The sequence below is a fragment of the Jatropha curcas genome, chromosome 3 (genome assembly GCF_041381405.1).
Source record: "Jatropha curcas cultivar XTBG-Jc1 chromosome 3, XTBG_Jcur_1.0, whole genome shotgun sequence".
Taxonomy (NCBI): Eukaryota; Viridiplantae; Streptophyta; class Magnoliopsida; order Malpighiales; family Euphorbiaceae; genus Jatropha; species Jatropha curcas.
The window spans coordinates 31,509,000-31,527,616 of record NC_143153.1 but is presented as its reverse complement, the minus strand read 5'-3'; the positions used below and the strand labels follow the sequence as shown (position 1 = coordinate 31,527,616).

The window sequence follows — 18,617 nt, the reverse complement described above, 5'->3', positions numbered from 1 at the left end:
TGACAAATTTTATATAATTACATAATTAAGCGTGTAAAGACCACTTCCAACTTCCAAGATTCCATATGATCATGTCATTTCTTATTCATTCTCTATGAACTTTCTCCTTGGTCAAATCCAATTTCCGGATGTGATTACTTGCATTAAATTTTAATTACCATTCAACCGCTAATTTTCTCGCATAGAATGTTTCTCATGGTTGATGGGTTTACCCGTCTCCAAACACGAACAATTACTCTTTTGATTTGTTTACTAACGCACAATTGACCTTAGTGTCAATAGAGCTTTGAGGAGTTCAAATTGCAATTAGAGCGATTAAATAAAATAAAACTTTTTCTTCATTTTAATAAAACCATTGACCAGAGCCCGTAAACGTGGAATGTTTTTCTTAGTATCTGTTGATCATCCCTTTCTTTTTCTTTTCGATAAAAGATTGAGATTTCCATGTGGGGATATTGACAGTGACAAATGTAATATAATAAACTATTGTTCGGAGAAACATCCTTGTCAAAAATTCAACATGGGTTATTTAAGAATCTTTTTTCTCAAAAAGGCCAGTTCCAAATACAACTCGCTTGCTCTCCCTTTCTCTCTGAACTGCTACAATTATATATGTGCTCTATTAGATATGCTTATTAGGTCTTAGCTTCCGAATCCAACATGAAATTCCTTTCGGTTATCTCCCTTTTTATTATTGCTATGATTCTTGGTTTGTGCTCATTGATTCATGCACAGCAGCCTTATGTGGCAAAAGCTACAACAAATTGTTCCAACACTGGCAATTCAGCTCTTGGATACTCCTGCAATGGCCTAAATAGAACTTGCCAAGCTTACCTTATCTTCAGATCGAAACCTCCTTATAATACTGTTGCTTCCATTTCTACCCTTTTGAGCTCTGACCCATCTCAGCTTTCTGCAATAAACGAAGTTTCTGAAACCGCATCATTTGATACTAACAAGATGGTGATAGTTCCCGTCAATTGCTCATGTTCAGGTGATTACTATCAGTTCAACACAACTTATGTTGCGCAGAACGGAGATTCGTTTTTCTGGATTGCAAATAACACTTATCAAGGCCTCTCAACCTGTCAAGCTGTTCGGGATCAGAACAGAAGGCAAACTACTGATATTGTTCCAGGTGAAAGACTTAACGTTCCTCTTAGATGTGCTTGCCCTACAAAGAATCAAACTGATATTGGTATCAAGTATCTATTAAGTTATATAATCAAGTGGGGTGATACAGTTTCAGGGGTTAGTATACAATTTGGTGCAGATACTGAAAGAACTCTAGAAGCTAATACACCACTTAGTTTGTCAAATCCCACCATTTTTCCTTTCACGACGCTTCTAATACCTTTGCAAAACCCACCATCAAGTAACCAAACAATATCACCACCTCCATCTCCAGCTTCGCCTCCGCCTCCGCCTCAGCCTCCATCTGCATCACCAAACTCTAATAATAGCTCAAACAAGACATGGGTTTATGTCCTTGTTGGTGTTCTTGGAGGAATTGTCCTCACCTTTATTATTGGAAGCATTATTTTCTTCGCAGTCTTTCATAAAAGTGAAACTAGGAAGAAATCTGAACCCATTTTTGTCTCTGAAAGCTTTGGGGCGCAAGAGAAACCACTTAACAAGAAGTTGGATGAAGAATCTCAGGATTTCTTGGATAGCATTTCTAGTATAGCTCAATCCATTAAGGTGTACAAGTTGAAAGAGCTGGAAGCTGCGACTGATAATTTTAATCCAAGTTGTTGGATTAAAGGATCGGTTTATCGCGGTTTAATTAATGGTGATTATGCTGCTATTAAGAAAGTAAATGGTGATGTATCAAAGGAGATAGATTTATTGAACAAGATAAATCATTTTAATCTTATTCGCCTTTCTGGTGTTTGTTTCAGTGATGGTCATTGGTATCTGGTTTATGAGTATGCTACTAATGGACCCTTGAGCGATTGGATCTACAGCAGTAACAGTGATGGGAAATTCTTGAATTGGACGCAAAGAGTACAGATTGCTTTAGATGTGGCTACAGGGCTTAACTATCTACATAGTTTTACTACTCCTCCTCATGTCCATAAAGATATAAAAAGTAGTAACGTTCTTCTTGACAGTGATTTTAGAGCAAAGATTGCAAATCTTGCTATGGCAAGGTCTGCAGAAGGCCAAGAAGGGGAATTTGCTTTGACAAGGCATATTATTGGAACAAAAGGTTACATGGCTCCTGAGTATTTGGAAAATGGTCTTGTCTCTACAAAGCTTGATGTGTATGCGTTTGGGGTTCTTATTTTGGAGATAGTTAGTGGAAAAGAAGTTGCTGCCTTATACTCAGAGGAAAATATGAACTTATCAGATGTTTTAAATGATGCTCTTTCTGAGACAAATGGAAAGGACAGTTTGAGGCAATTCATTGATCCTTCTTTGCAAGGGAATTATCCTTTGGAACTCACTATTCTTATTTTGAGATTGATTGATAGTTGCTTGAGTAAAAACCCATCAGATCGTCCTGCCATGGATGAAATAACTCAGTCTCTCTCGAGAATCCTGACCACTTCACTTAACTGGGAATCATCGGTTGTCTCAGGATACCAGTACAGCAGAAGCTCTTGAAAGCAATGTGCATTAAATGAATTTTGTTACCTATTTTTTTCAAGTTTTCATTTTCATTTTCCTTTTTTAGTTGTCCCTTTCTTTGTTCCAATAGTAAAGTCCTATTCAAGATTGTAAAATCATAATGGGAAATGAGCTATATATCTTCAAATATGTTATCACTTTCAGTAAATTTCTCTGTATACAAACAAGTTCTATTTTAGATTTATCAGTAGGCTTCAACTAGAAATTTGCAGTGCAGCCAGTGGTTATAATCCATCTGCAAATCATATCAACTGCTTAAGTCATGAGTCATTTTATAACAATATTATGAATATTAAAAAAAATAAAATCAATTGACTTTGAAGATGGCATTTGTAGAAGTCTTTTAAAAACTGTTTTCTGTTGATCTATTCTACCACCTTATGCTTTGATATCAACCCAAATAGTTACCAATAAGCTTTTAAATTATATATATATATATAAAAACATATTGGTTGAAACTGGGGCCATTGTAGGTTCACTTTCATAGAAACCAACTCTGAAATGCTCACCTTATAGTCAACAAGTCTAAATACTTTGAATAAAATTATGCAGTTGTTACAGAGTTCCCTATTCTGATAGAAAATTTCATATCTTCAAGCTCCTTATCTGTTCTTTTGGAGTAGTTCTGCTGGAATTATGTACTGGAAAATAAGCTGTATTCATGAAGGATGAACAAAAAATGCAATTGTCTGAAACAGTAACCTCAATTATGGAAAAAGAAGATGCAGAAGTTGAACTTAGCAGCCTTGTAGATCCTATTCTGCAACCGCAGTGCTCCATGGAAGTTGTCTCCCGAATGGTAAAGTTGAGCCTAGCATGCTTGGCACCGAAGCCAGAAAGTAGACCGAGGATGGCTGAAATAGTTTCCTCCCTTTCTAAGATTCAATTGGGTATTTACAGATCGGAATCCATGTTTATGCAATATGTTTAGCTCCTTGTAAACATAAAATGGTATATATTTCAAAAACAATATACATTTATGGAATATTCTAGATTAATTGTAGCACAGCAACTTAGAAATTACAGAACAAACAACTTTTATGATTAAAAGGGAAAAAGTTGTACTGGAAAAGCAAATACCATGGTTCATCGTAATAAAAATTGCAAACTGAATTTTTTTACACGACATAGTCTATTCCATTACTTGAAGAGTTGGAATACTAAATCAGCGAGCTATGACAGGACTGGTTATTTGAATCTCTTCTGTGTCTAGTGCAGAAGTCCAGGATTTCTCTAATGTCTCTGGAGATGACTGAGTGAGAACTGTGAGGTTGAATACAATTTCTGCCATACTTGGCCTTGCAGAAGATTTCTCTAGCGTGCACGCACTTGCCAAGTTCGCTAAACTCAGGGCACCATCAATTGGGTAAAACCCCTCCAAGTTTGGATCCATCCACTTTTTTAACATCTCCACTCTTTTCTCTGCAACTTCCAAGACGCCTTTCATTTCCTTCCATAACAAGGCAATCTCACCATTCTCTTTTGTTACCATGGCTTTCTTTCCAGAAAGCAACTCTAATAGAACAACCCCAAAGGCAAAAACATCAGCTTTTGACAGCATAGAGTCCGTAGCAAGTTTAGCCACTGAAAAATTTGCTATCTTTGCCTTAAATCTGGAGTCCAGAAGAATATTACTTGTTCTTATGTCCATGTGAACAATGCTTGGTTGAATATGTTCATGCATGTATTGCAGTCCACTGGCCACATCTAGTGCTATTTGTAACCTTTGACTCCAGGAGAGGAAAGCTACTGAGCTTGATGATGATGCAAACTTGGGATGCAGCCACTTGTCCAGCGACCCATTTTCTACATATTCATAGACCAAGAAACAATCCCCAACTGTATCAGATGAAATTCCCATTAATTTCACTAGATTTGAGTGATTCACTTTTTGCAGGATTTTTAGTTCTTCCATGACATCTTCCTTGATTTTCTTTACTGCTAGGACCTGTCCATTGATGTTGGCTCTATAAACTGAACCTCCTACTCTGTAGCGTTCATGAAGATCCACGGTTGCCTCCATAATCTCTTTAACCTCATACATGATTGGCTTACCTAAATAGCCTGAAACCCCTGGAAATAGCTTATCTTGTATGATCTTTGGCTCAAAACTCCCGCATTTCTTGAGTTCTTTTGTTTGAAGGAGATCTGCGGTCTCCAAACAGGAACCATTGCGATCCAAAGTTGCCTTCTTCTTGTTGTTAGCTGAATAATGAGCACTCACCAGCAAAGACACAAAAAGGAAAATCATAAGGACAGCAGCTATGCTTGTTACTATTATGATGACCCAATGAAGTTTTCTTCTCTCAGGTTGAGATGGTGATGGCTGAGCGAGAATTGGCAACTGAGTTACAGGGATCAGCAGTGGATGATGCACAGCAGTGCTATAGTTCCGATAGTTGTTTTCAATAGCAATATCATATGGAGATGCATTAAGCTTAGCGGCCACTGTCATGATATCATCATCAGGTTGCCACACGTAAGTAATAAGATATTGAATTCCATTCTTCAAATGAGTCTTTGAAGGGCACTTACAGAACAGAGGAAAGGTCACTTCGTCACCAGAATGCAAGAGGTTTGGTTCCAGAGTTGGGTTCAAAAGTTCCACTGATTGCCAGTTAGTGAGATTCTCAAACTTCATCGTTGAAACAGAGTAGTAGCTATCACCATGCTTGATCTGGTAAGTAATGTTGGCAAAAGAACCATTTCCTGTACAACCACAAGTTATAGGTACGAGTAAGAGCTGGTTAGGAATTAAAGGGTTGTCCTCAGACACCAGATTACTAGCACTTACTATTAGCTGGCGACTGACTGCAAACAGATCAGATATTTTTCCTAAATTCAGAAAGTTCGGTGGTTGAGCAAGATAACTAACATAAGTTTCGCAATGGGAAGTGGAATCCACAGGGCATGAAAAGTTTGTGCCTTCTGGTGACTCTGCTGTGACATATATAGCAAAAATGAAAAGACAGAGAAAAAGAACTTGCATGTCATATGACATCAAAGTTTGTGCCTTATGGTGACCGTGCAAGGAGGGCAGAGAGAAGAGAGAAATTGCCATGGCTAAGAGCTTGGATGCTTAGGCTCTGGAATTTTATGTCATACAAACTAAAATAAAAAAGTTATTTGCAGAGGGTCACTTATGGTTGATGGAAAAGCTGAAATGTTATTGTGTTTTGGAGCTATTGATCCAAATAAATTAGATTTTCTTCTAATGAATATCTAAGAGGCTCTGTCTCTACCGTTAATTTGACTGATTACCTTAGTTATTTCCTCCCTGACATAGACATAATAGAAAAATCACACCATAAGTAACATATTTTTATGCTTCTGCAACATATTCTTTCACAAAAGAGAATCAAATAAGACAAGCTCCTGAACCTTCTGTTCAGACATATTTTATAGACATCATATTGATTTAATATAGTTACCCAAGCTGGGACGGCAAGAATTTTTTTTGCCCCTAACCATACTATATTAAAAAAGTCAGCGAGGCCAATCTCTGGCAAACAACCAACTTGATAGCTCCTGATTGCCTTGATAGAGACATTGTTTTTTTTTTTTACTGATGATGCATGATATGTTAGCATAATTACTATCAAGTTGTCCCAAAAGTGCCCACAAAATGGATTCTTGGAAACAAACAAGTCATTTAATCCCTTGCATCCAGTTAAAAAAGAAATTGACGACTCAGGAGACAGATAGCCAAACGAAAAGGGCTTTCAATTCTAATTGATTTGTGACCCAATCAAAGGATCAAAGATTCACATCGTCAACTTAAGTGGCTGCAATAAGGGAAGAAATAGACAAGAAGAAATGAGCATCATCCGGCCAACTAGATCCTAAAACTACTGATGGAAAGTGAAATTGTGTTTTCAAAGTTATTATAGTGACCCTTGAAAGAGGAGAAAACTCACATGTACTTGACTAGTTCTGCTGGAAACAAAATTATGCAAGAATGAAAACCTTGATTTCTTAAGGTTCATAACCAATAATGAATGGTACTCGATATAGCTCCCTGTAGATGCAGAAAACACTGTCAAATTGGTGTCAGTGAACCCAATATCAGTAAAGAAAAGATTCAAAATATTCGCTGTCCTAGAAACAAGGTTCAAAAATATGTTTCCAACAGAATCAGAAATTTACCAATCAAATATTATAGCATTACAACTCGGTTGCTCTTGCCGGCCAACACCATCAATGAATAAATGGAAAGGTTGAGGCACTCAGAAAGTCAAGTCAAGAGAAGGAGAACATGGTATTACTTTAAAAATCATGTTATGCTGATATTACAAACACAATTTTTTTAAATAGAAGATCATTGCTCATTGCCAAGTCCAGGCCAAAATCTAGCCAGCAGAAGTTGACATGAAGCTGTTGGAATAAATATTGTATACTCTAGTGAGATCTGCAGAACTCACTGTCCATAAATGACCTCGCAAAACAAGAGGAAGCACTTCATTCTTTTCTTCGCAGCTTTCTTCCACAATGGCAGCTTCTTTTCGCTTGCCTTCTTTCCAAAGACTCTTTACAAGCAAATTTTTTGTAGCAGCATCTGGCATCAAATTTGAGTTTTTCATGTCTTCGAAAACCCTCCATGCAAGAGCTGCTCTCTCACACTTGCAGTAAGCCTGGATCAGTACTTTGAACATATAAGTATCTGGCTCCACATCACTCTGCCTGACCATTATAAATAGTTTCTGCACAGTTTTAATATCACCGTGCAATGCAAAGTGATAAATCAACCCACAAAATGTCTGGATATCTGGACATATACCAAGCAAAATCATTTCTTCAAGCGCATCAATGGAATCCAAATTTCTGTTACACTTGGTCAATGTCCGCAACAGAGATGAATATAAAAGCATCAGATTAAATTTTGATATGGAACCACAAAGTGTTCTGTCATCACGGAAGACCTTTAATGCAGCATCAGCATTCTTCGAAATGCCATAGAAGTCAATGATCAACCTGATAGTGCTTAAAGGCAATTTCATTCCCTCACTTCTTATTTTGCTTATGAGTTTATCAACCAATTCAACCTTCCCATACCTGGCTAAAAGTGTCATCATCCTTTGAACCGTATAAACATCATGAGTGAATCCTGGCTGATAAGCAACCCAACAAAAGAAATTCCAAGCTGTTTCGGCCAAACTAAAGTTCCTAAGAACCTTGCACACCAATCGAGTTGTCCATACAAAGTTTGTATCTTCCAATATGGAGACAACTTCAGGACTCCATTGACTCAAGGCATTTGCCAAGGCTTTTGGGTCCAACCATGGTTTTAATTTAATTTCATCAGTGTCGGTGTGAACATCTCCATGGTTAACATCCTTATTGTCATCCTCATCGCTACTATCAGTGTAAGATCCTATATTCTTGATTCTCTCATCAGGAAACATTTCTCTAAGGAAGTCCTCAGTCTCATGCACAAATCCTGCCTCCTGCATATGCTGCAAAGCCAGACGCATGGTATGACCAGGAAACTTCCCATCAATCCGCATTTCATTAAGCAAAGTTTTAACCTCATCAAACCTCTTGGCACCTACAAACCCTTCCACCAAAACTGAATACTGCTTTAAAGTCCTTTTGATCCTCATCAATGGCAACAGACTAAAAATCTCAATTGCTGAATTCAATTTCCCTGAATTAATGAGATGCTCAATCATAACTGTGTAAGTTCTAGAATTTGGAATTGCCCCTTCATCAATCATCTTATAGAAAACATCTACAGCTTCTAAATTTCTACCCATTTGAGCATACGAACTCATAACAATGTTATAAGACTCAGTACAACCACGCTTAACACTGCCTCTATACTTATCCCACGTATCTACAACTGCCTCTATATCTCCGGCTGCAGCATACCACTGCATAAGGTTCATAAAGCTAATACGAATATTATAATATGTACCGGAAATAATCTGATCAATCAGGGACCTAAGCTCCGACTTCCTGCCAGACTTGGCAAGGATTGTGGCAAGCGCGTAAAGGGTAGATTGATTATGTGAGAAATGAGGGATAATTTTAAGGGATTCAACGAGGAAAAGAGCTGAGTCTGCATTAGGAGCAGAGCGAAGCGCGTGAGTAACTACAAAAGGGTCTAACAGGCGGGTATTAAGGAGAGTGGGAAGAGAGTTGGAAGAGTTGGAACGTAGACAGAGTCGAATTGAATCAATGAGTTCGGCCCGGCGGAGGTAATGAGTTAGCTTGTTGGGAAATGGATCACGAGCAAAGAAGCGAATTTGCTGGTTAAGGATCTTGAAGTGGTTTATAGCTCGCGAGAGGCGGGTAAAGTTCATTGCAAACTGTTACACCGCGATTAAAATTAGTTTAGGCAAATTATCAAACATCTGATGCGCATACTATCGAGGGATTGCGACAGCTACATAAACGTATAATTAATGGCTAGCGACCGAATAATCAATATTCAAGCTTCAAGCCACTGAGCAGAGAAATTAGGAATAGCGGAAAGCTCGGAAGCATAATGCCAGAGGCAGAGCATTTCTGACAAAATGCATATACGTTGTCGATGGAAAAGCGTCCCTCGAGTTGATAGAGCACATGAAAATTTTTACCCGTACAAGTAAATAGTCTAGCAGGACTAAATCTAAGGACGAATGAGTAATTTTATTAAATAGCAGGGATGGGGGTATAGATTGGACCAAAACTCAGGAATTAAATAGTTAATTAACCTTACGTGATAAATAGTACTCTTAAATTAAAATTTATATTGACGCTAAAATCTGTGTTGTAAAATTCATTTTTAGAATTTTGGAGTGACAATTTCACATATAAGCTTCATTTGATATAAATGAATTTTCATGGTTAATATAATTAATTTAAAACATATAATTTAATTTAATTCTACATAATTATATATGGAATAAATTTATAACTGAAAATTCATTGGCTTTTGTTTTCTAAAACATCCTTGAAATATCTTTCTAGAGTTTGAACATCCCTTTTCACAACATACAATGCTCTGTCAACTTTATGACAAAAGACTACAATTGCTTGAAGGCAAAAGCATTTTGTTCCCTTATTCAGTCTCCCAAGGTATTTTATGTTTTGATCCTATAGATTATATGCAGTTACTACTATTTGTAAGGGTGAGACATTATTCTTGTTGTAGTATTCATCTAACCAGTAAATCATTCAGGAAAAGTTCCTGTCAGCTTAATATGCTCAAGGGTTCTCCTCAGATCATATTTCCCTGCTGCCTTGATACCACGCCGGAACCCATCTCCATAAGCTGATGATGTATCAGACTCAATTTGGTGTTTGAAAAATTCACCAAGTTTCTTCTCAAAGTCGGACCGTTTTCCCTTCTTTGATGATGTAGATGAAGAAGACGATGATGGTGATGATGATGATGATGAAGATGCTGACGATGACGATGATGAAGCATCAACTCCAGAACTAGAGTAGATCTCAGAGTCCAACCACATATGTGCGAGCACCTGGCATATACCTTCTTCAACCTGTGGACTTAGGTTCGGATAACCTGTCAAAGACAAATTAGAGCTTCTTAGCAAACCACAGTAGAAATGAAGCACAGTAGAAATGCATATCTTGGCAAGGCTAAGTTTATGTCACAGAAATGTTCAAAAACCTTTAAGCCTAAGCCATGCGTGCATCATCTCATGCGCCAGGATTGAACCTGTCAACAACCTGTGTATAATATAGAGGTTTGAGGATGTACAAAGTAAATAAATTCTCCACTGCACTAATCAATGGGTTCTTATAGGTAAGAAAGGAAATAAAGATAATACCTAGGGAGGCCATATAAAATAAGTATTGCAGTCACTTCACACCGACGGCTTAGCCTATACGGTTCGGTTATTAGGTCTATAAAGCGGTAGCCTGCACCTATCCTTGGCCTCCTTGAAACCTGGTAATTTGGTTAAAATGACTATGAATTCCATTTCAGTAGAAGATCATCTTTAACAAATTTACATAATTGTAGTTCAAAATTAGGAATTTCGAGAGAAAATTACTGTGGCGATAGTGTGTTCTTCAGATAAGCAGAGTCCTCTTGTCTCCGGTAAATGATGATGACCCTGGCCACAGAAACAGAACATTAAAAATAGACAGAAGTAAAGGAGAAAGAAACAAAAGTGATTGCTGCAATTGAGAGGCTTCAATGAATAAGCTTATGTACATTCTTTTCTCCCTCCATGGCCTCATTCAAAGCTTGTCTCTCAACCAAAAGTAAAGGAATTTCCTGTTCCACCTTCATATTCAAACCTTCATAAAATTCTCGTATCTCAAAGTAAAGAGGTTGGCATTCATGAGTATCCATTATTGCAGAGTCAAGGCACTCCAGACATAGCTTCCGACCATCATCAAGGGATAAATATCTTGTGTCTCTAGGCTGCATGGACAAAGGGTTTTCTTTATTAACATACTACAAACTATAGATGAATTAGAGGTTTCTGGAAACAAAGCAATGCCTTTTGGATGGTGGAAATGATAACATTTTTTCATTTTGCATTTCTTTTTCATTTTGTCTGAATAAAAGTAAGTTGAAATTCATTCAACTGACCTCCATTCTTTCACAACTACAGCAACGAGGAGTCCCATCACGCTCATGTGAGGGGCAGTACTTTTGATGCCAGAAAGGATGTGCCCTATATTCGATGAGACCAGCTGAACTTGTTGGGATCTGCATAAAATCAAGAGATTCAAGGACAAATATGGAGAAAATACTATGGAGAATTCAAAATCTTGCACTAGTTTTGATAATCCATAATTTAAGTTTGACGAAACATGTTTTTCTTTACTTTATTTATTCATTGATTATGATCTAATGAAATAAAACATGGGTCTCAAAATCCTATAGATTAGAATAAATAATATATGCTGGGATGGAGAACTAGTAGCTGGCCCATGCAGCAGATACGGAATTATTCAGAACAAGATGCACACAAACAGCCTTTGCCCTGCCCAATAGGGTATAATGCTTATTTATTCAATGCATATAGATGTAAAAATCATTTGAGTGCCCCAACCACAACTCCAATATCAAACAATCCCAATCCATTTATATATCTTTTGATCCATGAACTGAGCTAAAAGCCATCACTGTGTTCAGAAAAACAGACAAAGATAGATTTGAGTTTCAGTGGCTGTTAATACTCCAGTTTTATCAGAGATGAGAACTACAAATTATAACAAACTACTATAGACATTCATTACCTAGCAAAACAGATACCTAAAGCACAGTACAGAAGTTCAAGCCAGTCATGATGACTTTTGTAGGTAACCCATCCTAAATGGTGCAAAAAGAGTTTTTCCCGTAAATCAATAAAAAAAAAATAAAAATAAAAAAACAGTTACTCAACATCTATTCTACCATTTTATCTATTCCAAGTAAAAATATTTGATATTAGGTTCTCTTTTCATTAGAAGAGGTGTGCCTAGAAATGCAGACATACAATAGGGGTAACCCTCTTTTGGCTCACCAAATTGGAGAAAACTCTTATAGTCAAGAGGACTCAAACTCATTCCCCATATTAATAAAAAAACCAACCAAACTACATTTGATTGACAACCCTTCATAAAGTTTTAATACTCCAACCTTTAGACTTTATAAATTATATTTGGTAAGCATATGTGTGCAAGAAACACTGACATAATAAGACTTGATACCATCCGAGTGGCTTAAAATGACTACAGGGGCAAAAAAGAAAAAAAAAAGACGAGTTAATGTCTCCCTGGCAGATAAATACTCACATAGTTGTTACAAACGTCACATCTTGGGTGATGCCGCTCCTTATAGCATGATTTGTGGTAAGGGCGATTGCCAGACATAGAAAACTATCAGAACAAGTAAATTTGACAGTTAGTTAATATAATCCAGTCGCCTAACACTTTACTTGGTTTGATAAATTAAAAGGGAAATAAACAAAGGATTCAAGCATATTGCTTATCAATTTCAAAATTCAAACCAAAGAATCAATGAGGTTTAATGAGATTGGGACCTCATAATCAGTAATTGGCTGATTACAAGCATTGCAACGAAAACATTCAGGATGCCAGACAGCACCCATGCAACTAAGAAAGCGCCCATGACCAATTTCAGCATTGCACCCAGCGCAGATCCTAAGAACAATTCATTTCAACAACCAGATCAAATTTCATACAATCAGTAATATCCAGAAACTAATATTAATAGAAAAATATATAAGAAGCATTTTACTTGAAATATGAATAAAAATACGTGCAAGTTCTGCATTCAATTTCATAGGTATATTTTTGTTGAATGTGGTTAACCAACGCCATTCTTAGGCCTCCTCTCCTCACAAGAGAACAAAAAGATTTCTTCAAGCTAGTTTCATGTATCATTGCATTTTCAGGCAATGGAATTTTGTGCTTGAATCATCACAAAATTATATGGTCATTCTACTGAAGCTTCCCACGTCTATTTAGAAAGGAAATTCAATCAGGTGACTGAGATTACCATTTCCAAATGATAAACAACCTTGAAGACTAAGCCTAGGTAACATGCTTGACTCAATGTTGTCATCTCAGAATTCTAGTTAATTCCTCAGATGTCAAAGACATTTTTCAACCACATTCCAAAAGTACAATTACATATGCAAATCAAGCAATTCCTCTTCCAGATAGAATTTCTGACCACCAACTATCAGTGTGATTCCAAAGGCAAAGTGTAAATTGCACCATATTAAAATGTTCTCACTCAAGTCGAGTACAAAATGCCTCCCCTGAGATACTAAATCACCAACCACTGTCCAGCAACACAAGGAAAAAAAATTGCATTTAAATTAAACAGATTTTGTCTGCTCAAGTTTGATACAGATTATCCTAGCTTCCATCAGAGAAAATGCAATCTTATTTCTTTTGGAAGAGTTCAACAAGAGGTGCAAATAATTATCCTTTTGAAATTTGATTGGAATATAGTGAATATCATCCAACACATAGACTATTGTAAGAGTAGCAAAATAAATGTTCCACACAACAACACATACCTGTAACCAGATGGAAAGAGAAATGGATAAGGTGAAAATGCATTTCCAAAATCATATTGAGGAGGTGTATCCACATATAAACTTTCTTGAAGAGCTTTGGCAAGTTGTTCATCTTCCTCCAATTGAGCTCGTACACGCTTTTCATCTTCTTCGGCTCTCGCACGCCTTTCTTCTTCCTCGGCTCTTGCACGCCTTTCTTCTTCCTCGGCTCTCGCACGCCTTTTTTCTTCCTCAGCTCTCACACGCCTTTCTTCTTCCTCGGCCCTCGCAAGCCTTTCTTCTTCCTCAGCCCTCGCAAGCCTTTCTTCTTCCTCAGCATCTTCGTCTGACAGGCTGGACTCATCATCTTCCTCTGTTTTATACACATTTCATATTGGCCATTAAACAGCAAAAAAGCACAACATCATATCATTAAGCAAAACATTTCTTCTTACTCTAACTTAGACAGGCAATGCTGTACATATGGGATAGTGATAGCAAAAGAGGAAAAAGCCAAAGATTTCACATAGTAATTGTGATCGAAAAATCAATCTGATTTATTTCGTACCCTTCGCTCAATGAGAAATGGAACACTAATTAAGAGAAACTAAATCACAATAAACTAAAAGATTTTGCGTGAAGCGATCAAACATTAATGTATACATAAAAGAGCCACTGAATGCTTGCTGTCCTGACCAGCTATTTGTGATCAATAATTAATTATGGTCACTTCAAAAGTTGTTGTTAACAACTTGTAAAAGGAAACTACAATTAACAACTTAAAGTAGACTTGAACATTTGGTAAGAAAGGATGAGATTTTTCACAAAAAGGGCAACTTACGAACAATCTTTTTTCCTTTTTGATCTACTTCAGAAAGAGATATTGCAATAGCACAATCAATCTCTTCTCTGTCGAAGTCAGATGAATCATCCTGCATTAACAGTTTCAGAAAAGAAAAAAAAAAGTTTCAAGTGAACATAAAAAACACTTGGTAAACAAGTGCCAGCATACAACTTATAATGGGAGAATGTTAGACCATCTCATCTTTTCAGCAATGTAGTAATTGTGTACAAATCATCTTCCTTCCAGAAATAACAGGGAAGCCTCATATGATGAATAAGCAGAAGAATGAGAGAAAATTTATGACAAAGCAGATATTGTCATTACCACTGAGCGGCGAGGCTCATGCCAATATCTATCATCTGCATACTTCCCATGATACTGGCCTTTATAGCTAGAACCTTTGAAAATTTTGGTCAGCCAACCCATACTGTGAAAACTTATTCAATAGCAGCCTGGCAAATTATGGCCTGAGAAGTCAAATTATGCAAGAGAAAGAAATTCAGGACAGGACAGGATACGGTAGGTAGTAAAGACATAAACATGCAACGGCAAACTTATCCAATTATCTAACAGTGTGTAAAGATACATTCAGTTTACAAGTTCAAAAACAAATCAAGAACAATGGAAAAGTTAAGCAGTTTTCATTTAAATGATACCAATAACAAACAGGTAAAGACATGAGATGGTAGTAGAGGTAGCATTTAATATAAAGTTTATCAATAGCACAAGTAGTCGAACATAGAAACACATAGTATGCGTCAGAAATAACAAGTGGGGATCTTGATGGTAAACAGCTACCAGATTTGGAGGCAGTAATTTAACTAAACATTCAAAGCATCAATCTAAAAGAACCATAACTACGATTTCCAAGAATAAAAAAAGCTATCAGCTGAGAGTAAAACAAAAGGGCGACTGAATCCAATAAAAAATAGTATCTAAATTTTTTTTTTTCTTCAATCAATAAAAACTTCAAAGAAAGCCAATAAAGAGTCAATACTGAACCACCCACCATAAATAGAAAATTTAACTGAAATGCTTCAATTTCTTAAAAATTCTATAACCATAAGTTGCCTAATAAATACGCCCATACTAATTTTGAATGTCACCTAAAAAAACAAATTGAGATTATATGCAACAGTTGTCTGTCCAGTGTAAAAAAATAGAACAATCGAGAGTCAGCTAGAACATCTTACCTGAATTAAGAATCTGCAGAAAACGATAGAATCTGACGAATCCAGGAACAGATACATCAGCCTATTCCCACGAATGCATAGTTAATCGAACAGAATTACATGACATAAATTTGCCACCATTTCTAGAAGCAACCAATCGTGCAAAAAGTTAACTAAACTTTATTGACAAACAGGAGTCTATCAAATAAAAATGATTCTAGTAAGAGAAAAAAAAAAAAGAAGATGAGAGAATAAAGATAACTACTTTGAATCCTACGCAAATACTGGCTAAAAGGGGATAGAAATGCAAACAGTGTGAGCTTCTAGGACTTGAATCAATCTTTAAAATCTTCCTTCCTTAAAACCCACCAAACCAAAAGGCTAGAGCTGAAAGATAGAGAGAAAGAGAAGGGCTTGAAGGAAGGAGAGAATCAAAAGGCCCACTTGGGTGCTGGTGTTTGTTGAATTCTAACAATTTCTCCTTTTGAAGGTGGGTCCTTTACTCACTCCTCTAACCATTTTCCACCACAACCCACTAAATGTCAAATAAAAACCCATGAATCTTTCTTGCTGAGGAAGTGACAAAGAGGTGTTCTTTTTTGGTTTAATTAGTGTTGCTTTATATACACTTTGGTAGTGGTGGCTCACTTCTGTTACTGTTCAGCAGTGGCAAATAGCGAGTCCTAGTCAGTGTTTGTGTTTACTCTTCCCAAATCCAAACCTGTTTTGTCAGTCGCGTGAAGGCAAAGCATTTGGCATTTGCCAGTGCTCTACTATTTTTAACTTGCTATTACTTGACCCCATCCAATGGAAAATTTGCCACGTTTCAATTTTTTTATTTATTTTAATTTCCTGCTTTTTCCCATATATCTGTATTTGTTTTTTTTCTTCTCTCCAGGAAGGAGATGGTGGGCGGAGACTAAAGTCTCAACCCCTTTTTCTTACTTTTATCTTGATGAGATCATGTGGTGATTCTAAAATCTTCCAGATTCAAAAAGGAAGATGCAAGAATTAAATGCTAATTGATTCGTGGACCCTACATTTAATTATAATTCACTGTTTTTCTGCATACATAAGCTTACAAAATAGTATATGCTAATTTATAAGAAATTGTACATTTTTTTTTTTTTTGAAGAATTGTTAATTAGTTGTTCCCTTATTTGTTTTTCTCATTAATATGGAAATGAGCTCTGAGTCCTTATCCACAAGAATTATCATCAATTCGGTAAGTTGAGGGAGGTTAGTTCTATCGTATAGTGGATAATATTATTTCAATTTATTGTTCTTCTCAATAAATAATAATAAAAAGAAAAAGTTAAAATGCTAATCCATAAAAGAGTAAATATGCTTGAATTCAATCCATTAAAAAAAATACTAATAAAAAACGAAAGCAAAGAATTTCTAATTCAATTCTATTAAAAAATGCTTATGAGAAGAGAGAGCTAGGTTGATTTCATACCAGATAAAAAGAAAAAAAAAATTAAAGCAATAAAAAATTAATTTTTTTTTTCTAAAACATAGATGTAATAAGTTGGCTTTATTTTCTTTCTCTTTTTTTTTTTTTTTAATCAAATCAGTTAGTTCTTGCATGGATAATTTAACTATTATTTTTTATACATTGAAATAGATTTATTACTATAAATTAAAACATATATAAGTGTGATAACATTTTTATCGTATTGTAATAATATTTTCTTCCATAGTTAAGTTTAGTTTATTTTTAGATAATTAAGTGTAAATTAAAATTATATTTTTGTAATTTCAAGTTATTTAAAATAATTACAATATCAGTGAATTTTGGATAGTTGTACTAAATAATCCGTCGATTTCTTTATATATGTACTCACACGTTTAAAAGAATCAACTGAATAAACTACTATAATAACCAGAGGTATTCTTAAATTTAAATTTTAAAAAAAAAAAAAAAAAAAAAAAAAAAAAAAAAAAAAAAACCGGTGCAGGAATCTCCCTCTATGAGCAGGTCCACCAGATTGATTATGTGGAAATGTGCTTCCAGCCATCCAATCCAAACCCCAACAGGCCAATAGAAGGACATTGGTGGGCTAAACATTCAAAGAGTTCATGTCCACTGCTTCGTTCCTAAGCCGAATAAAAAAACAATAAAATATAGTGGGAATCTGAATAAATCAATAACAAAGAGCATTTACCATATCGATAAATATGATTAAAGTCACAAATTCGAAACTCCACCAATTTAAATTTTTTTCGGATCAGGTCAGCCGCTTTGCGTTTGAGAGTGAGTAGAGATTAATTAAATTTACTGTGGACTAGACATAAATCCAAATAACGGGTACAAATAACAACAAGAAAAACAAACAATAAATACATGTAAACCCCACTACTTTGTGAATGTGTCTCTCGGATCAAGCCATTGCTTACTTTTGGAATTGCATATTGGCACATTAGCTTTATCCACTCTTTCGGTCTATCCCCTTTTCATCATTTAAAAGGTCCACATAGAGTTAGAGATTCTTCATACATATGTAATAAAAGAAAGAAAAGATCTGCAATGAAAATTCCTTAAATTATTGAGTCTTTTGCTTAGGAATTAAGGATTTCAAAATATGACATAATATTTCTCCATGTCATACAATGTCGTTAAATTAAATAAAATTATTCACAACACAGATTGATTTGAGTAAAAAATACTTAGATTTTTTAAACAATAAGTCGAGTGTTCAATTCTTGTGAATGAAAAAAATTTCTAATGAGACACGAGCAAAATTATATTTAATCCAATAGATTAGGCACAGTTTATAAAGAAAAAGTAAAAATGTTTACCCATCATTTGTGGTTATAACAATTGTATTACTCCTATTTTTTTATAATATACTAGCTCCATCATAAGATAATTATTTTTTATTTCCAAAAAAATAAAAGCAAATTTCTATGAGCACAAAGTTAAAATTCTTTTACCAACTCCTTTTCATTTGGGGTAGTATGATGATTAAAAGCTAAAAACATAAATGAAAT

At 35.6% G+C, this 18,617-nt stretch overlaps 4 protein-coding genes across 7 annotated transcripts; 1 reads left to right on the top strand and 3 right to left on the bottom strand.

The window, feature by feature from the left end:
* Positions 1–466: 466 nt before the first annotated feature.
* On the top strand, positions 467–3,580 carry LYK4 (protein kinase family protein / peptidoglycan-binding LysM domain-containing protein). 2 transcript variants are annotated; one of them, XM_089719561.1, is made up of 2 exons: positions 467–2,311; positions 3,285–3,580. In XM_089719561.1, the coding sequence occupies exons 1-2, from the start codon at positions 661–663 to the stop codon at positions 3,563–3,565; spliced, it is 1,932 nt and encodes a 643-aa protein (XP_089575687.1). In that variant the 5' UTR covers positions 467–660; the 3' UTR covers positions 3,566–3,580. The 2 variants fall into 2 exon arrangements, with proteins under 2 accessions (XP_089575687.1, XP_012079103.1); XM_012223713.4 differs by lacking the exon at positions 3,285–3,580 and having other exon boundaries at positions 495–2,763.
* A 67-nt stretch (positions 3,581–3,647) lies between these two features.
* On the bottom strand, positions 3,648–6,581 carry LOC105639956 (serine/threonine receptor-like kinase NFP). 2 transcript variants are annotated; one of them, XM_012224162.4, is made up of 2 exons: positions 5,170–6,561; positions 3,648–5,082 (listed from the first exon to the last, which is right to left on the bottom strand). In XM_012224162.4, the coding sequence occupies exons 1-2, from the start codon at positions 5,693–5,695 to the stop codon at positions 3,800–3,802; spliced, it is 1,809 nt and encodes a 602-aa protein (XP_012079552.1). In that variant the 5' UTR covers positions 5,696–6,561; the 3' UTR covers positions 3,648–3,799. The 2 variants fall into 2 exon arrangements, with proteins under 2 accessions (XP_012079552.1, XP_020537273.1); XM_020681614.3 differs by having other exon boundaries at positions 3,648–6,581.
* Positions 6,582–6,866: 285 nt separating this feature from the next.
* On the bottom strand, positions 6,867–9,269 carry LOC105639608 (Tetratricopeptide repeat (TPR)-like superfamily protein). The gene has a single exon (XM_012223714.4). The coding sequence runs from the start codon at positions 8,934–8,936 to the stop codon at positions 6,984–6,986; it is 1,953 nt and encodes a 650-aa protein (XP_012079104.1). The 5' UTR covers positions 8,937–9,269; the 3' UTR covers positions 6,867–6,983.
* A 256-nt stretch (positions 9,270–9,525) lies between these two features.
* On the bottom strand, positions 9,526–16,514 carry LOC105639609 (protein DA1-related 1). 2 transcript variants are annotated; one of them, XM_012223716.4, is made up of 13 exons: positions 15,889–16,514; positions 15,645–15,766; positions 14,776–14,918; positions 14,449–14,539; positions 13,629–13,980; positions 12,621–12,741; positions 12,373–12,456; positions 11,183–11,302; positions 10,799–11,011; positions 10,635–10,697; positions 10,410–10,528; positions 10,250–10,308; positions 9,526–10,141 (listed from the first exon to the last, which is right to left on the bottom strand). In XM_012223716.4, exons 3-13 carry the CDS (start codon positions 14,875–14,877, stop codon positions 9,789–9,791), a joined length of 1,677 nt encoding a protein of 558 aa, XP_012079106.1. In that variant the 5' UTR covers positions 14,878–14,918; positions 15,645–15,766; positions 15,889–16,514; the 3' UTR covers positions 9,526–9,788. The 2 variants fall into 2 exon arrangements, with proteins under 2 accessions (XP_012079106.1, XP_089575689.1); XM_089719563.1 differs by having other exon boundaries at positions 14,776–14,903.
* Between the last annotated feature and the right edge of the window lie 2,103 nt (positions 16,515–18,617).